We start from the raw sequence: 25,762 nt of genomic DNA on the forward strand, positions 1-25,762 counted from the left end.
GTCTGTCCCGATGCGTCCTGTGTATGAGGACATCAGTCATCCTGGATTAGGGCCCACCCACCCTGATGCCCTCATGTTAACTTGCTCCCCTCTGTAAACCCCTGAATGCATAGTAAATGGCTTCAGTCATGTCCAGCTCTTTTGTAGCCCTGTGGACTGTAGCCTGCCAGGCTCCTCTGTCCATGGGGTTCTCCAGGCAAGAATGCTGGAGTGGGTTGCCATGCCCTCCTCTAGGGGATCTTCCTGACCAGGGATCAAACCCACATCTCTTAGGGTTTCCTGCATCGGCAGGAGGGTTCCTTACCACTAGTGGCACTTGGGAAGCCCCTCACCTACAAATAAAGTCACATTCCAAGGTCCTGGGATTCAAACTCTGACATATATTTGGGGTGACAGAGAATTCAAGCTGTAACCCAGGGTTGGGAGTGTGGGTTCTATCATTTAGGCAAAGGGGCACCATGGAGAATTTTAGGTCAAGGACGCCAACAGAGCTTCCAAATGTTAATCTGGCAGTTTGTGCAAAACGGGTTGAAGAAAGGAGAGGATGGGTGGGGAAGAGCGAGAGCGGCTCTGTCGGGAGCCAGGCCGGGTTCGCTGGTGGAGCTGAAGCGAGTGTGGCGGGGAAAGTGGATCTGGCTGTGAAGCGGTGAGCCGTGACCAAGACGGATGGCCAGCAGGCCTCTGCTCCGCGCTTTGGGGTGCAGAGCTGTCTCTGAGCATGTTAGTCCATTGTCGATGGTAGGGATTAAAAAGCACCCTACCAGAGCACCAGATTTGAGCTCCCCGCGTCATACAGCAAATTCCCATTGGCTATCTAATTTTACACAGAGGGGTGGGATGGAGTGGGAGGGAGTTTCAAGAGGGGGAGACATACATATACCTGTGGCTGATTCACAAGGATGCTTACTCCTTGGAAGAAAAGTTATGATCAACCTAGATAGCATATTCAAAAGCAGAGACATTACTTTGCCGACTAAAGTCCGTCTAGTCAAGGCTATGGTTTTTTCCTGTGGTCATGTATGGATGTGAGAGTTGGACTGTGAAGAAAGCTGAGTGCCGAAGAATTGATGCTTTTGAACTGTGGTGTTGGAGAAGACTCTTGAGAGTCCCTTGGACTGCAAGGAGATCAGCCCTGGGATTTCTTTGGAGGGAATGATGCTGAAGCTGAAACTCCAGTACTTTGGCCACCTCATGCAAAGAGTTGACTCATTGGAAAAGACTCTGATGCTGGGAAGGATTGGGGGCAGTAGGAGAAAGGGACGACAGAGGATGAGATGGCTGGATGGCATCAAGGACTTGATGGACAGGAGTCTGAATGAACTCTGGGAGATGGTGATGGACCGGGAGGCCTGGCGTGCTACGCTTCATGGGGTCGCAAAGAGTCGGACACGACTGAGCGACTGAACTGAACTGAACTGACTGTGGCTGATTCATGTTGATATATGGCAGAAACCAACACAATACTGTAAAGCAACTATCATCCAATTCAAAATGAATTAATTTAACAACAACAAAAAAGGACCATAGCTTGTGTTGTTGTTTAGTCGCTCAGTTTTGTCCAACTCTTTACAACCCTATGGACTACAGCATAGCAGTCTTCCCTTTTCTTCACTATCTTCCAGAATTTGCTCAAACTCGTGTACATTGAGTCAATGATGCCATCCAACCATCTCATCTTCTGTCACCCCCTTCTTTTGCCTTCAATCTTTACCAGCATCAGGGTCTTTTCCAGTGAGTTGGCTCTTCACCTGAGGTGGCCAAAGTATTGGAGCTTTAGGATCAGTCCTTCCAATGAATATTCAGGGTTGATGTCTTTTAGGATTGACTGGTGTGCTCTCCTTGCAGTTCAAGGGACTCTCCAGAGTCTTCTCCAACACCACAGTTCAAAAGTATCAATTCTTCAGCACTCAGCCTTCTTCATGGTCCAGCTCTCACATCCGTACAAGACTACTAGAAAAATCATAGCTTTGATCTTGTGAGAAAAGGTGAATTTTTTTATGCACTGTCTTTTAGAGGTTGTGGCAGAATTTGCCTTTATTCACAGAAGGATCAGTACCTCATTATTCATCACCTTTGATCAGGAATCAACTCTAATCTTTCATGTGGGCAGTTGGGTCTATTATTATAGAAGCAGCCCAGAGGGTTAGTCTTACTACAAATTTTTACCTTATGGTAAATACAATAAAATAACTGTATATGTCTTGTCTGATATGACTGGTCTCTGCTGAGATGCCCTAGAACAGAGCCTGTTGCTCTGGGTCATAGACATCTGTAGGCTCCCAGTAAGTATGATTGTTCCATAGTAGATACTCAGGGAAAGCCATCGTGTGGTCCTGGTGGGCACCCAGAGGATGTTTGCTGAATGAATGGATGAAAGAGAAAGCATGTGAATTGTTTTATTTATTTCTTTTATTAAGAATGTATTTTTGGAGCAGTTTAAGGTTTACAGCAAAACTGAGGGGACAGTAAGGAGATTGCGCATGTTCCCCCGCCGCCCACATATACCCAGCTTCCACCAATATCAGCTTCCCCCCGCCAGAGCAGAGTGTCTCTTACAGTTGATGAACCTGCACTGGCGCATGACAGTCATCCAAAGCCATGGTTTGCATCAGGCTTCATTCTCAGGGAGAGAAAGTTTTTAGCTTGTTTTTCCTCCCATTGTGAAGACTCATATGTGCTGAGTTTGGTTTTCATGTTTCAGGCACGGAGACCATAAGTTTGAACAACTGGCCGTGGCTTGTGTTTTTAAAATGGAAATCATGGCATGCACAGACTTTGAAATGATTGTTACAGATGAGTGAAAATGCAGTGGCTTGCAGCTAAAATGAAGGGTTGTGATAGGATAGATTCCCGTTAAATCAACCAAAGTAACAATGTGTGTTGTCATTTAGATTCTTGAGCTGGTCATCTCAGCATGAGCTTTAAAAGCTTTTTACCAAGGTGTAAGCCTCTGTTGTCTGTCTGTGTGAAGTATGATGGAGCTTTGATTTGGGGAGGCTTCATGTTGTCGTTTAGTCACTCATTCATGTCTTACTCTTATGGACTGTAGCCCGCCAGGCTCCTGTGTCCATGGAATTCTCCAGGCAAGAATACTGGAGTGGGTTGGTATTCCCTTCTCCAGGGAATCTTCCCAACTTAGGGATCGAACCTGCGTGTGCTGCATTGCAGGTGGGTTCTTTATTACTGAGCAACCGGGATGGCCCAGAGTTCATGTACACAGCTCTAAGGAATGCTTTGGTGTAATTGCGAGGATACAGTAATCAGAGATAAGAGTGCGTTTTGAGAAAGTTAAATACTGAAAATATAGGGAATTATTTTAAAGATTATTCTTGTGACAGAAATTCCTTGAAAATAGCCTGCTGATGTATTTTATTTGCGATAAAGTAAATTGCAGTGACGTCTTGGGTGGTGGGCCAGCCTAGCGCCTGGCTTATTATGAGGATGAGAATTACTACTCAGACCATAGATCTTAGTTGTTTTATATTAAACAAAACAAAATAATGCAATCTATGTTATTTTTCTTAAATGAGTTTTAAAGCGTTGGACAGCAAGCTGCAGCCCCTCTTCACCACCTCAGAGTCTGTATATTTGTCTCCCTCTCCCCTCAATTTACAAGAACCGTGATGCCCCAAAGCGTTTCTCCAGGTTGCTACACCCTATCATGCTACAGCCCCTGCATACTTGGGTTCTGGGCTGGTTTTCTCAGAAAAACATCACCCCTCAAATTCCTTAAGAAAGGACTTCTCTGGTGGGGCAGTGAATAAGAATCCGTCTGCCAGCGCAGAAGAGATGGGTTCAATCCCTGGTCCGGGAAGATTCTGCGTGCTGCAGAGCTATCAAGCCCATGCGCCACAACTGCTGAGCCTGTGCTCCAGAGCCCGTGCTCCTCAACAAGGGAAGTCACTGCAGTGAGACGCCCGTGCTCCACAGCTGGAGAGTAGCCCCTGCTCGCCACAACTAGAGAAAGCCTGTGCAAAGGAACTAAGACCCAGTGCAGCCAAAAATAAATTAATTTTTTTTATTTCCTCAAGAAAAAAATCAAGTTCCACAAGCCAGCATGAGCACGAGGATTCAGTGAAGACTGTAGCAACACAAGCAGCTTGGCAGACATGGCAGATGTTTCCAACCTTAAAATCCACTGGCCACTCTAAGTCTCCTTGGAGTAAAATTCCTCCTCACTTTTTTGTCCTCCATGGCCTCCATCACCCCTTTCTATTTAACAGCAAATAAGCGAAATTCTTCTTTCCTTACCCCTGGCCCTCTGCTTGTCTGCACCTTCAGGCTGGAGGCGGGCTGGCTGTGGCACCATCTTCCAAAGCAGAGTTCTGCTCCTTCTAAGCAGAGGGCAGTTGACTGTGAATGTCTTGACCTCGTTTGTCTGAAGTGTGGATTTGAAAATCATAAAGTAGCACTGGCGTCACCTGGACAGTGTGAGAAATATGAAACTAGGTTGTAACACTTGGTTCTTCTCCCCCACAGTGTGGTCATAAATTAGAAAAGAAACACAACCCATGTTTTCAATTTCCAGATTATTTTTTTAAACTGAGAATGAATTGCCCCCCCCCCAAAGAACATATTTTTATATCTGTGGAGAAACTCCTACTGTCTTAGGATTTTCTGAGCTTCTAAGTGACTTCCACCAAGTTCCAGGTGAGGCATCTTTAAGAGCTTACCACCATCCATGGTCTTCATCCAAAGGTCCAACATTGACTACAGATGGGGTATCGTAGCCAGTTCCCCTTTTGAATGGAAAAGCAATACAGTGGTCCTTTGGGCTCCACAGGGAATTAGTTCTGGGACATCCCATGAAACCAAAATCCACAGATGCTCAGGTCCTTTATGTAAAATGGTATAATACTTGCATAGAACCTACACACATCCTCCTGTATACTTTTAATTGTGTCTGGATAACTCATAATACTGCATAAATGCTATGTAAGTACTTAGAGTAGCTGGGTGCGTGACACCCATTCGTTTTGCTTTTTTGAAACTTTCTGGAATTTTCTTTTCCATGAATGCTTTCTTTAAAAAAAATTTATTTATTAATTTTTGGCTGTGCGGGGTCTTTGTTATTGTGCGGGCTTTTCTCTAGTTGCGGTGAGCGGGGCTACTCTCCAGCTGTGGTGCCTGCGCTCCTCATCGCGGTGGCTTCTCTTGCTGCAGAGCACAGGCTCTAGGGCTGCAGGAGCCGCAGCACGTGGACTCAGTAGTTTTGGCTCCCAGGCTCTAGAGCACGGGCTCAGCAGTTGTTGCTCCAAGGCATGTGGGATCGTTCCAGATCAGGGATCGAATCCACGTCTCCTGCATTGGCAGGCAGATTCTTTACCATTAAGCCACCAGAGAAGCCCTTCCATGAATACTTTCAACCCGTGGTCGATTGATCTGAATGTACCGAGAACACCTGGTGGGTGGCTGCAAGGGGGAGAGGGCAGCTGCAAGGGGAAGGGCGGCTGCAAGGGGGAGAGGGCGGCTGCAAGGGGAAGGGCGGCTGCAAGGGGAAGGGCGGCTGCAAGGGGCAGGGCGGCTGGCAGACATGGAAGCTGAGAGAGAAGAGAAAGCACAGAGTGACTAGAGCTGAGGGAGGGAGGTTACCAAACAAGACAAAGGACATGGAAGAAAAGCTTTCGAAATTATTGTGACTTCTGCAGGAGAATTTGAGGAAATCATGCTTCTTCTTTTAAAAAAAAAGAGGAAATAATCAAAAGAGTTATTCAGCGGCTCTGAGAAGAAAGATCTGGATTTCTGAACCACAGAAAATCGCCCTTGGGCCAAGCATCACGCCAAAGGCTGAGGCTGCAGCTGTTCTTGTGTCCATACCGTGGGAACCTGGGGGCTGTGCACACGGGGAGGGGTGGGGTGGAGGCCGCCGCTCTCTGGTCCTGACTCCAGGAATCAGGGGACGGGGTGTGGCTTTGAGAAGTGGAATCATATAGACTGTAGTGGGAAAAGCAGCCTGCTGAAGCCTTGGCCCTTCCCCAAAGAATTTCTTTAGGGTATTGTGGGCCTTTGTTAATGTTGGATTATTCAGCCTCCGGAAAGCTGGGGCTGCATTTGGGCCTTGTGGGCCCCCCACACTTGCTGGCCACTACCCAACTGTGGACTGGTGTTCCGTCGTATATTTCCCCGAGTGAAGAAGTTAAGCTAAGAATGTGGACTCCTTGGAACACACGTATAAGCTGTATTTCATGCTGCTGGGCGCGCCCTGCACTTGGAGATGATGTCATTTTTAGCAATGAGAGTCTGCTCCGAGGGAAAGCACCCCCGCTTTTATAGTAAATCTGAAAATGACACTTCACTGTCAATTGCAACTGAGTTGGGACAGCCTCATGGCTGAGTCACTGGACATTTCTCCAGTCGACTTTGTCTTAGGAACTTGTTCTGTCCTTAGGGTTAAGGGTGACCAGTTGTGGAAAACTTTTACTTATTTGCTGTATGATCAGAGCATAAAATAAAGAGGATTTTAGGGTTTGAAATCTAACTTGCCATCCTAAGTACCCAAAGAAATTACTCCGAGAGGAAACAGGAAAAGAAACAGCTTACAACTGTGGTTTCTCCAGCAATTATCAATATCAGTTATCTCAGATATGCAGACGATGGGCCTCCTGGGTGTAGTGGTAAAGAGCCCACCTGCTAATGCAGGAGATAGAAGAGACCTGGGTTCAATCCCTGGGTTGGGAAGATCCCCTGGAGAAGGGAATGGCAACCCGTTCCAGTATTCTTGCCTGGAGAATCCCATGGATGGAGAAGCTTGGCGGGCTACAGTCCATGGGGTCACAAAGAGTTGGACACAACTGAAGCCACTTAGCACATGCAGATAACACCACTGTTATGGCAGAAAGCAAAGAAGAACTAAAGAGCCTCTTGATGAAGGTGAAAGAGGAGAGTGAAAAAGCTGGCCAACTCAACATTCAAAAAACAAAGATCATGGCATCCAGTCCCATCACTTCATGGCAAACAGAAAGGGAAACAATGAAAACAGTGACAGACTTTATTTTCTTGGGCTCCAAAATCACTGCAGATGGTGTCTGCAGCCATAAAATTAAAAGATGCTTGCTCCTTGGAAGAAAAGCTATGACAAACATAGACAGTGTATTAAAAAGCAGAGACATTATTTTGCTGACAAAGGTTCATATAGTCAAAGCTATGGTTTTTCCAGTAGGATATGAGAGTTGGACCATAAAGAAGGCTGAGCACTGAAGAATTGATGCTTTCAAACTGTGGTGTTAGAGAAGACTCTTGAGAGTCCCTGGGACTGCAAGGAGATCCAGCCAGTCCGTCCTAAAGGAAATTAGTCCTGAATATTCATTGGAAGGACTGATGCTGAATCTGAAGCTCCAATACTTTGGCCACCTGATGTGTAGAGCCAGTTCATTAGAAAAGACCCTGATGCTATGAAAGATTGCAGGCAGGAGAAGAAGGGGACGACAGAGGATGAGATGGTTGGATGGCATCACTGACTCAATGGACATGAGTTTGAGCAAGCTCTGGGAGATGGTGAAGGATGGGGAAGCCTGGCGTGCTGCAGTCCATGGGGTTGCAAAGAGTCTGACAACTGAGCAACTGAACAACAGCAAGTATCTCCTTTGTTTTGGGAAAGAGGCAATCTCCAATATGCACACCTTCATTTTCAACACATTGCTTTGGTCTAAGAGCTGCGATTTAAGAAATGTACAAAGCTATATTGTAATTTGATTTATTATTTTTAAAATTATTTTTTGGGTGGCTGTGCTGGGTCTTCATTGCTGTGTGTGGGCTTTCTCTAGTTGCAGAGAGCAGAGGCTAGTCTTGAGTTGTTTTGCTTGGACTTCTCATCGCAGTGGCTTCTCTTGTTGTGTAGCATGGGCTCTAAGTTCAAGAGCTCAGTAGTTGTGACACACGGGCTTAGTTGCTCTGAAACATGTGGAATCTTCCCAGACCAGGGATCGAACCCATGTCCTCTGCATTGGGAGGTGAACTCTTAACCACTAGACCACTAGGGAAGCCCTGTAATGCAGTTTTAATTAGGGCTCACCAATCTGCCTTCGAGATCCATTAGGTACATTTTGTATTTCAGAAATATATTTGCCTAAGCCTTTTGACTTTTAAAACTTAGATCGATCCACCTAAGGAGTCAAGTGAAATATTTACATTTCTTTTCTTTCATGTTATTAATTTCTCCATCAGTTCAGTTCAGTCGCTCAGTCGTGTCCGACTCTTTGCGACCCCATGAATCGCAGCACACCAGGCCTCCCCGTCCATCACCAACTCCCAGAGTTCACTCAGACTCGCATCCATCGAGTCAGTGATGCCATCCAGCCATCTCATCCTCTGTCGCCCCCTTCTCCTCCTGCCCCCAATCCCTCCCAGCATCAGAGTCTTTTCCAATGAGTCAACTCTTCGCATGAGGTGGCCAAAGTATTGGAGTTTCGGCTTTAGCATCAGTCCTTCCAGTGAATGCCCAGGACTGATTTCCTTCAGAATGGACTGGTTGGATCTCCTTGTAGTCCAAGGGACTCCCAGGAGTCTTCTCCAACACCACAGTTCAAAAGCATCAATTCTTTGGCGCTCAGCTTTCTTCACAGTCCAACTCTCACATCCATACATGACCACTGGAAAACCATAGCCTTGACTAGATGGACCTTAGTTGGCAAAGTAATGTCTCTGCTTTTTAATATGCTATCTAGGTTGGTCATAACTTTTCTTCCAAGGAGTAAGCATCTTTTAATTTCATGGCTGCAGTCACCATCTGCAGTGATTTTGGAGCCCAAAAAAATAAAGTCTGACACTGTTTCCACTGTTTCCCCATCTATTTCCCATGAAGTGATGGGACCAGATGCCATGGTCTTCGTTTTCTGAATGTTGAGCTTTAAGCCAACTTTTTCACTCCCCTCTTTCACTTTCATCAAGAGGCTTTTTAGTTCCTCTTCACTTTCTGCCATAAGGGTGGTGTCATCTGCATATCTGAGGTTATTGATATTTCTCCCAGCAATCTTGATTCCAGCTTGTACTTCTTCCAGCCCAGCGTTTCTCATGATGTATTCTGCATATAAGTTAACTAAGCAGGGTGACAATATACAACCTTGACGTACTCCTTTTCCTATTTGGAACCAGTCTGTTGTTCCATGTCCAGTTCTAACTGTTGCTTCCTGACCTGCATATTGGTTTCTCAAGAGGCAGGGTCAGGTGGTCTAGTATTCCCATATCTTTCAGAATTTTCCACAGCTTATTGTGATTCACACAGTCAAAGGCTTTGGCATAGTCAATAAAGCAGAAATAGATGTTTTCTGGAACTCTCTTGCTTTTTTGATGATCTAGCTGATGTTGGCAATTTGATCTCTGGTTCCTCTGCCTTTTCGAAAACCAGCTTGAGCATCTGGAAATTCACAGTTCACATATTGCTGAAGCTTGGCTTGGAGAATTTTGAGCATTACTTTACTAGTGTGTGAGATGAGTGCAATTGTGCGGTAGTTTGAGCATTCTTGGGATCTAATTAGAAATGTGTCATGTAGCACAAAAAGATGAGAATTGTGATAAAAATTTGTATTGGAGTATAGTTGATTTACAATGTTGCTTTAGTTTCTGCTGCACAGCGAAATGAATCAGTTATACATGTACATATATCCACTCTTTCTTAGATTCTTTTCCCATATAGACCATTGTAGAGTATTGAATAGAGTGCTGTGCTCTACCATAGGTCCTTATTAGTTATCTACTTTAGATAGAGTGGTGTGCATATGTTAATCCTGATCTATGGGTGATGTGCTTTAACCTGGAAGAAGGCTCTCTGGTTTCTTCACTCACTCTCATGTGGCAGGGCGGGGGCCACTTTTCCCAAAGTGGACAATCAGCATTAGATGGAACATGGGGATCAGAATCACTTCCTTAGCCTATCTTGTCCGTACACACGGTTTCAAATGACCGACTTTTGGATCATCCGTGGACACAGTGGACTTGGACGGGAAGTACTTCTTCTGCTTGTGCAGAACCCCTTTTCCTTCACATAGTTCTGAAATCCCTTCCAGCCTCAAACTCTACAACCTCCGTCACTTCTTTTGAAACTGCTAATTCAATAAAAAAAAACTCAATTATTCACTGATTGGTAGGACAGCAAACAAACAAAAATCCATTTGTCACAGGCAGGTCCTAGAACATCAGTCCACTGTCTTGGCCCAACTTTGTAAAAGTGAATTACTCTGTAAAAAGGAAATTGTGACCCATGCCGCAACACGGGTGAGCCTCAGGTGAAGGGGATCAGGACAGACCACCTCAAAACCTACCACTTTGGCATACTGATTATTCTGAGCTGAAAGCTGTTAAGAAACCACAGAGACAAGACCTTTCTTTTGAAGAAAATAAAAGTTCTTGATGCGGGGTCCCCGTTGCCGCATGCAGGCATCGCTGGTTGCGGGGAGTGGGCTTCACAGTGCGGCGGCTCCTCTTGTGGAGCGCGGGCTCTGGGATGTGTGGGTTCCGTGGTTGTGGCCACGAGCCGAGTTGCCTCACAGCATGTGGAATCCTCCCGGACCAGGGATTGAACCCATGTCCCCTGCATTGGCATGTGGACTCCCAAGCACTGGACCACCAGGGAAGCCCGAGACAAGACCTTTCTGAAATCCCCATTGATGCCCCAAGCAGCACCTGTACAGAGATGAGAAGAAGGGAACCTTACCACCAAAGGCAGAGAACAGCACCGGCAGGAGTCTGCCTAAACAAACCTCACTAAGGCGGCCCTCAGCACCTGTTCCTTTCCTACCCGTAGCCCCACAATTTGTTGCTCCTTGAAGCCTGAACTCTCTTTTCTCTGTCTGGTGCCTTCTCCACAATTGATCACCTTTTGTTAAAATGGTACCTAAGGCTCTGAGTCTAACTGCTACTTTGAGTTTTCACTTCTTTCCCATGAGGCCTTCTGGGCACATAAAAATATTAACATCAATAAAATTTGTATGTCTTTTTCTCCTGTTAATCTGTCTTTTGTCAGTTTGATTCACAGGCCCCAGGAACAAATATAAGAGGGTAGAAAGTGTTAGTCCCTCAGTCGTGTCTGACTCTTTGTAATCCCATAGACTGTAGCCCGCCAAGCTCCTCTGTCCATGGGATTTTCCAGGCAAGAATACTGGAGTGGGTTGCCATTCCCTTCTCCAGTGGATTTTCCCCACCCACAGATTGAACCTGAGTCTCCAGCATTGCAGGCAGATTCTTTACCATCTGAACCACCAGGGAAGCCCCATAAAAGGGTAGAAGAAAATTTTTTTCCTCTGCTACAAGGACATTTTGCTAAGTAACACAAAGCCAGTTACAAAAGGACAAATACTATGTGATTCTACTTACATGATGTACCAAGAACAGTCAGATTTATGGAGACAAGAATGTGGTTGCCAGAGGCTGGGAGGTGGGGGCTGGGGAGTTAGTGTTTAATATGGGTGCAGAGTTTCAGTTTAGGGTGATAAAAATGTTCCGTAGATGGTGTTGATGGTGGTGGTGATGTTTGTATGACATTGTGAATATACTTGTGCCACTGAACTGTGCTGTTAAAAATGGCCAAGACAATAAACTGGGGGTAATGTGTATTTTAACCACAGTTAAAAAAAAAAAAAAGTGGAATTGCTGTGGCCGGCCTAAACTGCTCTATGGAAAACCGGGAGCAGTAGCCGAGTGTCAGACACCCAAGTCAGCCCTGAGTGCGCATTCGGAAACTGGGAGGTGACTTCTCAAGTTTACATGTGTGAACTTTCCTTTCCCTGGAAAGTGAAAGAAAGTGAAAATGTTAGTTGGTCAGTCTTGTCCGACTCTTTGCAACCCCATGGACTGTGACCCGCCAGGCTTCTCTGTGTATGGGATTTCCCAGGCAAGAATACTGGAGTGGGTTGCCATTTCCTTCTCCAGGGGTTTTCCTGACCCAGGAATTGAACCTGCATCTCCCGCTCTGGGGGAGGAGGTTATTTCCCCGGACCTGGGTGCTCTCTACTCGGGAGAGGAAGCGCCTTTTCTCCATCATCTGTCCCATTCTGAATGATCCTGTGTGGAACCACACACGTGGAATGAAGCAACAAGAGCTGGCTCCAGGTTCTTTGGGGCCAGCCAGTGTCTGGAGGATGGAGAGGAATTTACTAGAAAGTCTGTTCTTGGGAGAAATCCCAGTCAAGTGAGTGTCCCCCAGGGGCCGCTGGGCTTTCAATTTGGAGTGTAAAATAAAACACAGGTAAACACTGAATGCAGGGAAAGGACCCATGCCTCGTGTAACCGCTGTGCAACGGGTCCTGTGCCAGTGACGGGTAGTTGTTTCGAGGGCACGTGTTCCTCTTGCTGCTGGGGACACGCAAGGAGAAATCAGATGAACAGATAGACATAGGCCCTTGCTGTTCCCTTGACAATCTTGTGACTGTCTTGGCCAGCCCTGTCCTGCAGAACTTTCTGTGCCGATGGAGATGTTAACGTTGTTTATCTAACACTGTGGCCGCTGTGGCTGCAAAGCATGTGAAATGTGGATAGTGTGACTGAGCAACTAGATGTTCAGTTTAATTTAACTTTAATCAGTTTATATTTAAACAGCTGCCCCAGATAACAGCTGTCTTCTTGGAAAGCACAGTGCTGGCTTACCTTCTGGTGTTGAGTCTTATCCTGTTCCCATGACTGTGGACCCTAGGGCTTGATTGGGTTCTGGTAGAACTCCGGAGGCCTTCCCTGGTGGCTCAGCAGTAAAGAGTCCACCTGCCAGTGAAGGAGATGCGGGTTTGATCCCTGGGTCAGGAAGATCCCCTGGAGAAGGGAATGGCAACCCACTCCAGTATTCTTGCCTGGAGAATCTCATGGACAGAGAAGCCTGGTGGGCTACAGTCCATGGGGTTGCAAAAAGTCAGACTCGACTTAGAGACTAAACAACAACAGGACTCAAGAAGCCACTTCTTCTGGGTGAGACCTGGGGATCGATCACTCTGGGGCTTTAATTTTTATTTATTTGCTTTTGGCTGCGCTGGGTCTTCAGTGCTGCGGAGGCTCTTCTTGAGTCTCGGTGAGCAGAGGGCTCCCCTCTAGTTGCGGTGCACGGGCTGCTCATTGCAGTGGCTTCTCTTGTTCTGGATCAAAGGCTCTAGGGTGCACGGGTTTCAGTAGTTGTGGTGCACAGGCATAGCTGCTCTGTGTCACGTGGGATCTTCCCTGACCAGGGATCGAACCTGTGTCCCCTACATTGGCAGATGATTCTTATCCACTGCACCACAAGGGAAATCACCTTGGGTTTTTCTGTATGGACGTTCAGTTCAGTTCAGTCGCTCAGTCGTGTCCGACTCTTTGCGACCCCATGAATCGCAGCACGCCAGGCCTCCCTGTCCATCACCAACTCCCGGAGTTCACTCAGATTCACGTCCATCGAGTCAGTGATGCCATCCAGCCATCTCATCCTCTGTCGTCCCCTTCTCCTCCTGCCCCCAATCCCTCCCAGCATCAGAGTCTTTTCCAATGAGTGAACTCTTCGAATGAACATTGGACTCTCCCAAACCTGGTCAAAGGTGGGCCTAGTGTCATTAGTTAATTGATCAATCAGTTATTGATTAGCAATTAATAAGTTATTTATTCAGCACAGTAGGACAGTGTGAAGAACAGGGACATTGTGGGGAATAGAGCTACCAGACGTTCTTGCTTTCTTGGGGTTTGGGGCTGCAGAGAATGTGCTGACAAGCACATTCAAGTGTAATTGGAAACAGGTGAGGGAAGGTATCGCCTCCTGCTAGGAAGGCATCTTCCTGGGGATGACATCAAATGGAAGCACAGTCACTTTGTCCCCTTGTGTGTTAACAGGGACACTTCCCATCACATGGTCCCTGAGTTTTGAGTCAGCTTTTCTAGGCCTTTTCTCCCACCTGTCTTCTTAATAGCATCTCCTGGGCTCATCTGGTGCCTTGATCCAGGGGAACTTGTAAAAATGGTGAACTCTTGTCTCACCCTCCCCCACAAAAAACCCAAAAGGACTTCAGAGGGGAGGAGGGGAGTTAGGTGGGGCTGTGGGGCAGCTCATTGCCTGCCCGCCCCCTCCACCCTGCCCCCAGGGGGCCCTGAGGCAGCTGGTCAGGGCTCCCCAGGGCACAGGATGCTGTTCCAGTCCTGACCCGAGGCTGGGATGGGGGCCAAGGCTCCAGCCCCGCCTGCCGTGACTCTGTCCCTTTGGCTACAGGCCCTCCTCGGCCGCCCCAGCTGGGTGCAGCTCGCTGATTCAGTGAATGTCTATGGAGCTTCATCCTAGCACCAGTCCAGGGCCTCCATTCACTCCCTGCCAGAGTCTGGGGTGCTTCTCAATTCTGGCTGTACTCAGCCATTACGTGGGGAGTTTCTGCAAGGTACACACACCCAGGGACCCCCTGCTCCAGACCAATGAAGTCAGAATTTTGAGGATAAAGGCCTGGACATATTTCAGAAGTTCCCTGGGGAACTCCCTGGTGGTGCGGTGGATGAGAATCCGCCTGCTAATGCAGAGGACACGGGTTCGATCCCTGGTCCGGGAAGATCCCACTTGCTGCCGACCAGATGAGCCCATGCACCACGACTAGAGACTGGCGCCCCGCCCCCGCCCCGTTCACCAACTCGAGAAAGCCTGTGTGCAGCAACAAAGACCCAGAGCAGCCAGAAATAAACGAATCATAAAATCTTTTTTAAAAAGCTCCTTGGTGGGAATACTGTTCCACAAAGCCAGAGTGATGGGGAGCAGGCCTGGGGATGCTACTTGGGGCCTGCCCACCTTCTGGGGAGCCCCTGGCTGCCCTTAGTGGAGGGCAACCCCATTTCTTGGGGACACCCTGGAAATGCTGTGAGACCAACCATCTCCTGCCTCCCCCATGACACCGCCTCCCCTCAACTGAGGCCTGGGGACCCGCAGATGCCTCGGGCATTGTATCCTCCTGCGCAGGGAGGTGGCCGTGAGCTTTCCCACAGTGGAGGTGGCCCCTGATGGCTTCCAGCCGTCCCCGGGGCTGGAAACTTGGTGGGAGACATGGCCAACCTGAAGTCCATTGAAACCAGAAGCCCGACAGCAACGGGAGAGGGGCGGGTGGAGAAGAAGACGGCGCTCCGGGGAGCTTTCCTAACTTAACGAGCTGGCTCTGAAGTCATCACTGCCTTCAGGGAGAAGAATGAACTGAGCACTTTCTTGGGCAGTGAGGGGCTAAGGCCCCCGGCTCAGGTCAGATGGAGTGGGGTAGGGTCATCCCTCATCCACCGGCATCAGAGCCCCTCCTCCCGGCTCAGCTGCGGTCGGAGGGCTTACTGTGGGCTGTCATCACCTGGCACACGAACAAAACCCCGGAGCAAATGCATTTTCACATTCAATCCTAAATGCTCAGAGGAACCAGGTTTTCCTGAGATCACACATTTTTCCAGCATTAGGCTGTGCTTGATCAAAACAATGGAATGGGATTTTTCTTTCTTTTCCTGTAGTTTCTGGGGCCACACAGAAGATGCTTTGGGTAGGTGGGGTGCCAGGTTGGGGGAGAGGGCAAGAGTGTACCTGGACTGAATCAGATACTTAGGCTGCCTTCTCACCCAGCTTGTGGGGCCTTCTGGAACATCTCCGAGTGGGTGGGGTGGCTCTGAATTTAGGGCAGTTGCCAGGCAGACTGGTGGTTTCCACGTGCTGGGAGGGCCGTGGCGGGTGCAGGGGAGAACATGGGTTTAAAGCCAGTCCTGGCCCTTTCTGGGGCTTCCCTAGTGACTTAGATGGTAAAGAATCCGCATGTAACGCAGGAGACCCAGGTTTGATTCTTGGGTTGGGAAGATCTTCTGGAGAAGGGAATGGCAACCCATTCCAATATTCTTGCCTGGAGAGTGCTGTGGACAGAGGAGCCTGGTGGGCTGCAGTCCATGGGGTCGCGAAAGAGTCAGACACGACTGAAGTGACTGAGCATGCATGCATTCTGGCCCTTCCTGGCCATTGGGAGGAGTCACTTAACCTCTCTGAGCCTCTGTTTTCCCATCTGTGATCGGCGATGATGTCTTCAGTGGGATCTCGATGGGGGATGTGGGAGGAATGAGAATGAAGGGCCTAGGAGGGGGCTTTTGCCTCTGCTTTGCCCCACAACCCCTTGAGCAGCCCTTTTCTGTTTTACTTGTTGGGTTTTTGCATCAGTTTTCCCGAAAAAGGCTCCCACCCAAGCATCTCAAAATCCACACACCCAGGCTGCATCAGAGACCAGTCATAACAGAGCCTCTGAGCCCGGGGCCCAGATACGGGCGGTCTTTCACAGGTCCCTGGTGAATGTGATACATGGCCAGGGTTGAGAACCATGCCCTCAAGACCAGGTGAGGGGACACTCCCACCCGGCAGTGCTGTCACCGGCCCCCCTAGAATTCCGCAGGGGCGCCTTGCCCGTCCTGGCCCGGGGGAGAGTGCCCAGCTCCTGCGGTTCTCAGTGTCAAGCTCAGCCCTCAGCCGGGGTGCTGGAAGTCCGTGACGTTCAGCCACTTGTGATTCTCTCAGGAATGTGACTTTGAATTCCACCTGCCATGAGGCCAGGGCCTGAGGCGGAGTCCTTTGGCTGGCTTGAGGCCCCTTGAGCAATAACCCGAAAAGGGAGCTGGCTGCTAGTGCTGGGGTTAGAAATGAAGAGCAACTAACGAGACTCGAGAAAGTTGGGGTTGCTGTCAGCAGGAGAAGCAAGGTGAACGAGGGGCCGCTCGTCTCTGTGCTGTGAGCAGGGCCCCTGGGGGTGAACTCCGGCTTGACCCCCCGGGCACCCAGGGGTCCTGGATCAGCTCTCTGCTCTGGGCTGCGGTCCAGCCTGGGTCTGACGGACTTTCCAGTGTTGCCAGGGTCTCTGTGAGATGCATGAGTGCACGTGAGTTAGTGTTAGTCGCTCAGTCGTGTCCGACTCTTTGCAACCCCATGAACTGTAGCCCGCCAGGCTCCTCTGTCCTGGAGATTCTCCAGGCAAGAATACGGGAGTGGGTTGCCACTTCCTTCTCTAGGGGATGTTCCCAACCCAGGGATTGAGCCTGGGTCTCCTGCATTGCAGGTGGATTCTTCAACATCTGAGCCACCAGGATCTCAACACAAATAGTATGAGGTGGGTCTGCAGAGGCTTACTGCTCCCTTTGCCAGTTGTCAGGAAAGAAGGTGCCAAGATAAGTACATGGGGGGTGGGAGGCGAGGGTGCCAGGCATGTTTGTGTAAAACACAAACCATATGGGCCTGACTTGGCCTGGGAGAATCTCCACCAAGCAGCAAATTGTCAAATAGAAGTTTATCAGTGAAGTAAAAGCCCAGTTTTTGAAAATTGTCCACATCCAGTGAGAGTCACACCTTCTTCCCTGGTGGCTCAGATGGTAAGCAATCTGCCTGCAATGCAGGAGACTCTAGTTTGATCCTGGGGTCAGGAAGATCTCCTGGAGAAGGGCATGGCAACCCATTCCAGTATTCTTGCTGGAGAATCCTATGGACAGAGGAGCCTGGAGGGGCTACAGTCCATAGGGCTACAAAGAGTCGGACCCAACTGAGCGACTAATGGTCTCCGTACTCTCAATGAGAGTCATGGGCCAGGGTTTTCTGAGTTGTCTGTTTCTCCAGCCTTTCAAGGGAGGGGAGCTGGGGGCAGGTGGATCCAAGAGATGGAGGAAGGAGGTGGGGGGCAGGGCTGGACTGGAGGAGACTGGTGACCCCTTGGAGTCAGACTGCAGAGAGCAGTGACCCAGGGCCTCTTCACTTGGGTGCAACCAGGAAGGCCAGGGTGTCTGCCGCAGCAACCAGTAACAAGAGATGCCACCTTGCTCTTTGGCAGGTATCGCGTGAATGTCAGACCCAGGTATGTCACCAGGTACAAGACGGTGACGCAGTTGGAATGGAGGTGCTGCCCTGGCTTCAGGGGGGGGAACTGTCAAGAAGGTCCCAGAGACCCTGGGAGGATGCTCCGCCCCACGCCCGCTCGGCCCCGCAACAGCATGAAGAAACCCACAGGTAACTCACTGCTTTCCTGCCCTCAGCTCTGCTCATCACCGCCCCTTCCAACTCCAGGCTTTGTGAGTTACATGCGGGGCTTTCCCAGAGCTTCCAAGAACACACCCGTATGCCTGCAGGAGGCCCGTGGCACACACATTGATGTGCGGAAGCAGTAGCGATTGGAAGACAAACTTTTAAAAAATAAATTGCTTTGTTAGGGCCAGCTGGTTGTGCAAACCAAGACCTTAGAGGAGATGAGGCTGGTTTCAGCCTTGTGTGGCCTGAGGCAGAGACAGGAGAAATTCTCATGTAATGATGTAATGACGCCTGGTTTGTTTTTCCTTTAGTTTTCATGTGCAAGCTCCCTTAAGCCTAAATTTGAAGATGCTAAAATTGTTTGTTGTTTCGGTTTTTGAAATAGGGAAATAGAATCATTCTCATTCTGTTTGGGGTGAGATATTCAGCAGTAAAAGAATCTGCCGGCAGTGCAGGAGACACAGGAAACATGAGTTTCGTCCCTGGGTCGGGAAGATCCCCTGGAGGAGGGCATGGCAACCCACTCTGGTATTCTTGACTGGAGAATCCCATGGACAGAGGAGCTTGGTGGGCTGCCATCCATGGTGTTGCAAGGGTTGGACACGACTGAAGCGACCAAGCACAGCGAGCATATTTGCAAAGCTAAGCCCAGAGTTAGAGGTATCCAACGAGGTGGTTCTTAGTTTGCTTCTGATTATTTTTTTAAGTGAATTAGCACAAACTCAATGAATAGTTTAGAAAGCAGTGATAATTTTCACCTTAAAAAAAAATCATGTACTTATGGGGCCATGCTGGGTCTTGATTGGAAGATGTGGAATCTTTTAATATTTCCCTGACTGGGGATTAAACCTGGGCCCCTTGATTGGAAGCACAGAGGCTTAGCCACTGGATCACCAGGAAAGTCCCACCTTGGCTTTTAAGTATAACATTAACAGACAGTAAAGAATCTTCTGGCAGTGCAGGAGCCTGGGTTCAATCCCTGGGTCGGGAATATCTCTTGGAGAAGGGAATAGCAACCCATTTGAGTGTTCTTGCCTGGAGTCCCATGGACAGAGGAGCCTGGGCAGCTACAGTGCATGGGTTTGCAAAGACTCGGACACGACTGAGCAACTAACACTTAAGAGACTGACTTTTAAAAATTTTTTGGCCACACTGTGCAGCTTGTGGGATTTTAGTTCCCCAGCCAGGGATCAAACCCTTGCTCCCTTCATTGGACGTGTGGGGGCTTAACCACTGGACCACCAGGGAGGTCCCCAAGAGGCTGACTTTTATGGACAAAAATGTTTTGACATTTTATTCTACATCACTTTATCTTTCTTCTCTTTTAAAGTTCAGTCAGAAAACAGATTTTCTTATGAGTTAGATGTTTAAGTCATTTTTAAATGATTATATTTTCTGATGAGGCATTTTCAATTTTGAAACTCGTGGTGTTTCCCAGTATTCTCTGTAAAACAGATTTTATTTATTATTATTATTTTTTTCTTTTTTTTACTGCTTCAGTCAATGAAAGGGAACATTTACTGAGGCCCCAGGGCCACAGGCAGGAGGCTGCCCTGTGGGCAAAGAAGCCGGCAGAGGGGCCTTATTTGGCATTCTTCCTGGGGCGCAGGCTGTTGGTGTGGCCACGCTCCTAGCAGCAGTTGACCACCGGGGCCATCGGTGGTCGTAACACAGCCGATGTCTTGTCTCAGTTGGATTTCTGAGTGAGTTGGCAGGGGGGAGGCTCAACGATGCCGCTTTACAGATGCAGCAAATGCAGGGTGAACTCTTTCTGGATTTTGTAGTCTGACAGAGCACAGCCCATCCTCAGCTGTTAGCCAGCAAAAACTAGATGCTGCTGGTCAGGCGGGATGCCTTCCTGATCATGGATTTTGAATTTGACATTCTCAGTGGTGTCACTGGGCTTGACCTCAGGGGTGACGATCTTGCCCTTCAGGGTCTTCACAAAAATCAGCATCTCTGCTTCTGCTGCAAGGCTGCCGCCACCCACCTTAAAACAGATTTTAAAATAACTTTCTTACTACAAAAGTAATGATGCTAAAGCTGAAGCTCCAGTACTTTGGCCACCTCATGCAAAGAGTTGACTCTCTGGAAAAGACTCTGATGCTGGGAGGGATTGGGGGCAGGAGGAGAAGGGGACGACCGAGGATGAGATGCCTGGATGGCATCACTGACTTGATGGACGTGAGTCTGAGTGAACTCCGGGAGACGGTGATGGACAGGGAGGCCTGGCGTGCTGCGATTCATGGGGTCGCAAAGAGTCGGACACGACTGAGAGACTGAACTGAACTGAACTGAATGCATATCAATTAAAGAATGTTTGTAACATATTGGGCTTCCCTTGTGGATCAGCTGGTAAAGAATCCACCTGCAGTGCGGGAGACCTGGGTTCGATCTCTGCGTTGGGAAGATCCCCTGGAGAAGGGAAAGGCTACCCACTGCAGTATTCTGGCCTGGAGAATTCCATGGACTGTATAGTCCATGGGGTCGCAAAGAGTCGGACACGACTGAGCAACTTTTACTTTCACTTGAAACATACAGGAAAAATATTTAAGTATATATCATCTTGAATTTCCCTGGTGGTCCAATAGTTAAGACTCCGTGTTTCTGTGGCAGGGTGCCTGGGTTCCATCCCCGGTCGGGGAACTGAGATCCTGCATGCTGCATAGCCAGGCCAAGAAAAGGAAAAAAAAAAGTATTCCTAATCTTACCACCGAATGAGAAGTCCTGTTAAGATTTTACTATAAAATACTGCTCTCTTTTCTGTATCTGCATATACATTTTGTTACAGAAAAATCCATTCATCTCACAAATATTTATTGCGCTTCTAGATCTGCAGTCTTTATACTTAGGTGTTTTGGAGAAAAAGTCGAGGCGGACACTAGATAAGTAATTACAACAGAGCTCAATCAGTGCTCTGATGGGGGCTCTGAGAGGGCGTGTTGGATCACAGTAGACAGTTTATTTCTGTTTTGTTTAGTTTTAGCTTTTGCCTTGTAAAAGTTTAAGCATACATATAGTTTAATGAGTTGAATCGCTTTATAATATAAAGACTATTAGGAAAAGCAGTGATTCCCTTTCTCCCCCAGTTTCCCTTCTTGTCAGGAGTAATTGCTTTAAACTCTTACAATTTTTCTTTTAAATTGAAGTATAGTTGATTTACAATACTAGTTATAGGTGTACAACAAAGGGACTCAGTATTTTCATGGATTATACTTCCTTTAAAGTTCTTGCAAAATAATGGCTGTATCTCCCTGTCCTTGTGGCTTATTTGTTTTATACACCGTAGTGTGTATCTCTTAATCTCCTGCCCCAGTCTTTTCCCTCCCCTTTTCCCTCTCCCCGCTGGTAACCACCAGTTTGTTCTCTGTATCTGTGAATTTGTTCTTTTTTTTTTAATATATACATCCATTTGTTTTATTTTTTAGCTTCACACATAAGTGATAACGTAGGGTATTTGTCTTTCTCTAGTCTGATTTTTATTTCTGTCAGCATAGTACCCTCCAGATGGCATTATTATAGCTGAGCAATATTCCCTTGTATGTGTGTATACACCATATCTTCTTTATCCATTTATCTGTTGATGGACGTGTGTGTGTGTGCTGAGTCGCTCAGTCCTGTCTGACTCTTCGCCCGCCAGGCTCCTCTGTCTATGGGATTCTCCAGGCAGGAATACTGGAGTGGGTTGCCATGCCTTCCCCCAGGGTATCCTCCCGATCCAGGGATTGAACTTGGGTCTCTTAAGTCTCCTGCATCAGCAAGTGGGTTCTTTACCACTAATGCCACCATTCTTAGGTTGCTTAAAAACATGGAATGCTTCACACACGTGCCATCCTTGTGCAGGGACCATGCTAATCTTCTCTGCACCCTCCCAGTTTTAGTATATGTGCTGCTGATGTGAGCATTTCTTTAAACTCTTTAGATGGTCTTTTGGAATTTACCTCCACATCCTTGACTTCTCATCAAGGAAGGTGAGGAATCAAGTCCCTTTCCTCTAACATGAGGCTTCCACACCCCCAGGCTTTGCATTCGGTTACGCTGTGTTTTTGTCTGTTCCGTGTTTATTGGATCCACTGAAGTGGTTACATAGTGTTTACAGCTGAGCCCTGTGGTGTGCTATGAATATGTTACCTTTTCTACACAGCTTTTTGATTTCTCTAGTGTTAATAATTACGTTTTTCTTTGCTTGGTTTTCTATATTTTTAATCCCTGTTTCAACCCAAACTCTCTGCTGGTTATCTACATGTCCCCTCTGTACGTTCAGATACATCAGTTTCATCTTCTTGAAATCTCTCCTAGAGCTTTCTCACCTGCCCCACCTGGAGTGGTCCCCTGCTTGGCCTCGTTCACCACTGCCGCCCTGCGATCTGCACTGACTTCTCTCCTATCCATTCCCTGCTTCCTGTCCCCCCACCTCCCATCCCGCTTGCTCTTTCTTATTTTACTCCCTTGTTTTGGTCAAGCACATCATTCAGTAGTTTCATGAGAAGATTGCGTGGGAGGTAAACTGTTTGGCATGGTAGTCTAAAAGTATATTTACTCCAGCTTCAGAATTCTAGATTGGAAATAATTTTCCTTTAGAATTTTAAACACATCGTTCAATTTTCTTCTGGTTTTCAAAAAGGAACCCTCCTACACTGTTGGTTGGAATGTACATTAGTACAGCCACCATGGAGAACAGTATGGGGGTTCTTTGAAAAACTAAAAAGAGTTACTGTATAATCCAGTGATCCCACTCCTGGGCATATATCCAGAGAAAATCATAATTCAAAGAGATACATGCACCCTAATGTTCATTGCGTTACTATTTGCAATAGCCAAGACGTGGAAGCAACCTAAATGTCCATAGACAGATGGATGATAACACAGACATGGTACATATACACACTGAAATATTACTCAGCCACAGGAAGAGTGAAACGAGGCCACTTGTAGCAATATGGCTGGACCTAGAGATTATCATACCAAGTGAATAAATCAGACAGAGAAAGATGAATTTCATGTGATATCACTTTATGTGCAATCTAAAAAAAGACACAAATGAGCTTGTTTGCAAAATAGGAACAGACTTACAGACATGGAAAACAAACTTATGGTTACCAAAGAGGGAAGCTGGGGGGAGGGATAAATTAGGAATTCGGGACTGGCAGATATACACTATATAAAATAAACAAGGACCTACTGTATAGCATATGGAACCCAATACTTGTACTACTCAATATCTTGTAAATAAACTATATGGGAAAAAAGAATATACATGGGACAAAAGAATATATATATAAAAGATTATATATGTATATATTTGTCTGAATCACTTCTGTATACCTGAAACTGGGCTTCCCAGGTGGCTCAGTGGTAAAGAATCCACCTGCCAATGCAGGACATGAGGGTTCGATCCCTGGGTCAGGAAAATCTCCTGGAGGAGGAAACGGCAACCCACTCCAGTATTCTTGCCTGGAGAATCCCATGGACGGAGGAGCCTGGTGGGCTGCAGTCTATGTGGTTTCAAAAGAGTTGGACAGGTCTGAGCAATTAAAGAAGGGAATCCCTGAAATTAGCACAACATTGTAAATCAATTATGCTTCAATTAAAAAATTCTTCTTCTTCTAGTTTCCAGTGCCCTGTGAAAACCATTCTGATTCCCAATTTTTTATGTGTGACTTGGTTGGGGTTTCTTTTGTTTTGTTTTTGTTGTTTTTGCCATTAATGGGATTTCAGAATGAAAGGAAGTGCTTATCCTCAATCCACCATCATCATAATGAACACACTGTTTGGGGCACTTATTTTTAAATTTTTAACGAATTTTAAGTATTAATTGGTGAAAAAAACATCCATGTCATTAGATATTCTAGAGTATCATTTCTTGGCCGCACAGAGTGTGATTGTTTGGATACAATCTTGTACTGTTGCCCCTTAGGCTGTTTCCAGTTTTTCATTATTATATATATAGTATTTGAGTAAGTACTTTTCTGTTAAATTTTTTGATTAATCCTGATTATTTACTAGAATAAATTTCTAGAAGTATAATTGTAGAGTCCAAAGGACTCTGAGTATTTTGATACATTCTCCAAGTTATTCTTCCAAAAATTTGTAGCAGTTTTTTTAGTCACCAGTAGTATATGAATGAAAAACATCTGCTTACATTCTGATCCTCCCCCCTTCTCCTGCCCTCTCCTTTGCTCAGAACAGCATTTCATTTGTACGTGACTTACTGACTCTTACGTCTGGTGTCCTGAGAGAATTGTTTCAGTATGGAAAACAAGGTGTTCTTTCTAGTTTTCTGCTTGGGAGTTGGGACACTTAAACTCAAGTCTTGGTTTTGCCACTAAGTTGCTTTTAATGAATAATATCTGTTGTTATGATCATCTGCAAAAGTTAGGAGAAAACAATGACCATTAAGCTCCAATATCTACCACATTCTAAATTTATTTCCACTGTTTGTCAGTGTGCATTAGTGCATTTTATGTCATAATCTGTGTTGTGTGTGGCTTTTTCCACTTTACTTGCTAGGTTTCAGTATTGTCTGCAGGCTTGTTGATGTTAATTCTTTAATTCCTTTCTTTTTTATGTTAAGTTTTACAGTTTATTTTTTGGCTGTGCCACATGGCTTGTGAGATCTTAGTTCCCAGTGTATTAGTTGCTCTGCTGCTGCTGCTGCTGCTGAGTCGCTTCAGTCGTGTCTGACTGTGCGACCCCGTAGATGGCAGCCCACCAGGCTCCTTCGTCCATGGGATTTTCCAGGCAAGAGTACTGGAGTGGGGTGCCATTCCCTTCTCCGAGGGATCTTCCCAACCCAGGGATTGAACCTGAATCTCCTGCACTGCAGGCAGATGCTTTACCGTCTGAGCTACCAGGGAAGCCTGGGCCCACAGCAGTGGAAGCAGAGTCCTAATCATTAGCTCACTAGGGAAGTCCCTTAACCTCTTTCTAGTATTCCTTGTCTAGTTCTATGACATCATGTGCCTCAGATTTTGATGATCTTTTTTTGGTTTATCTATTTATATCATGTTTATTTTCATTTTATGACTCACCACAATTATTTTATGATTTTTTCTTTTGGGCTGTTTCCTTTTGGGGTATATTTCTCAAAGGAGAATAATCAAAAATTCACTGTTTGGGGACTTCCCTGGTGGTCCAGTGGTGAGGCACTTTCACTTTGGGGGCCCAGGTTCAATCTCTGGTCTTGGATCTGAGATCTCAAAGCTGAGTGGGACATGGGTAAAAAAAAGATTTCAATGTATTCTTTGACTTAGTGAACCTCACTACATAGGGCCACATAGCTCTGTTGTTGGGAGACACCAACAGACTCTGTTTTCTCTCTCTTTTGCTTTTAGTTTCTCCAGCTGCATGATGGTGCTAAACAATGTCTGTGAGACTCTTAGCGCAAGGATGCTAATAAAAGAAAGAGAATATTTAGGAGTTGCTTGGAGGATAACTTGCTCTTGTGGTATCGTATGCCTGTGTGCGAAGTCACTTCAGTTGTGTCCGACTCTTTGGGACCCCATGGACGGTAGCCCACCAGGTTCCTCCGTCCATGGGGTTCTCCAGGCAAGAATACTGAAGTGGGTTGCCATTCCCTTCTCCAGGGGATCTTCCTGATCCAGGGATTGAACCTGCATCTCCTGTGGCTTCTGCATCGTAGGCAGATTCTTTACCGCTGAGCCACCGGGGTATCATACCACCCAACAACTAATGGGTGGATCCCAAGTGGCTTCTTGTGGTTACGGAATGCAGTCAGCTGTCGGGGTGTGGCTGCAGTTATGAATGTGGGAATGATATGTTCTTATGATAATATAAGTAAAGAATATTTCCCTTCAGGGTGAAAGAGAC

General features: G+C 46.9%; 1 protein-coding gene and 1 non-coding gene across 3 annotated transcripts in view; one reads left to right on the top strand and one right to left on the bottom strand.

Moving 5' to 3' along the window:
• Positions 1-25,762, top strand: part of EMILIN2 (elastin microfibril interfacer 2) — a 58,181-nt gene that overhangs the window by 11,561 nt on the left and 20,858 nt on the right. The window contains exons 3-4 of one of the 2 annotated variants that reach the window (XM_042239645.2): positions 16,977-17,027; positions 17,739-17,914. In XM_042239645.2, the coding sequence (XP_042095579.1) occupies positions 16,977-17,027; positions 17,739-17,914 (227 nt within the window). The remainder of the gene's footprint in view (positions 1-16,976; positions 17,028-17,738; positions 17,915-25,762) is intronic. The other variant, XM_015103646.4, reaches the window with a different exon arrangement.
• On the bottom strand, positions 21,735-21,837 carry LOC114110508 (U6 spliceosomal RNA). Its single transcript, XR_003586760.1, has one exon. It is a non-coding gene; the product is annotated as a U6 spliceosomal RNA (small nuclear RNA).

This window comes from Ovis aries, chromosome 23, assembly GCF_016772045.2.
Source record: "Ovis aries strain OAR_USU_Benz2616 breed Rambouillet chromosome 23, ARS-UI_Ramb_v3.0, whole genome shotgun sequence".
Lineage (NCBI taxonomy): Eukaryota > Metazoa > Chordata > Mammalia > Artiodactyla > Bovidae > Ovis > Ovis aries.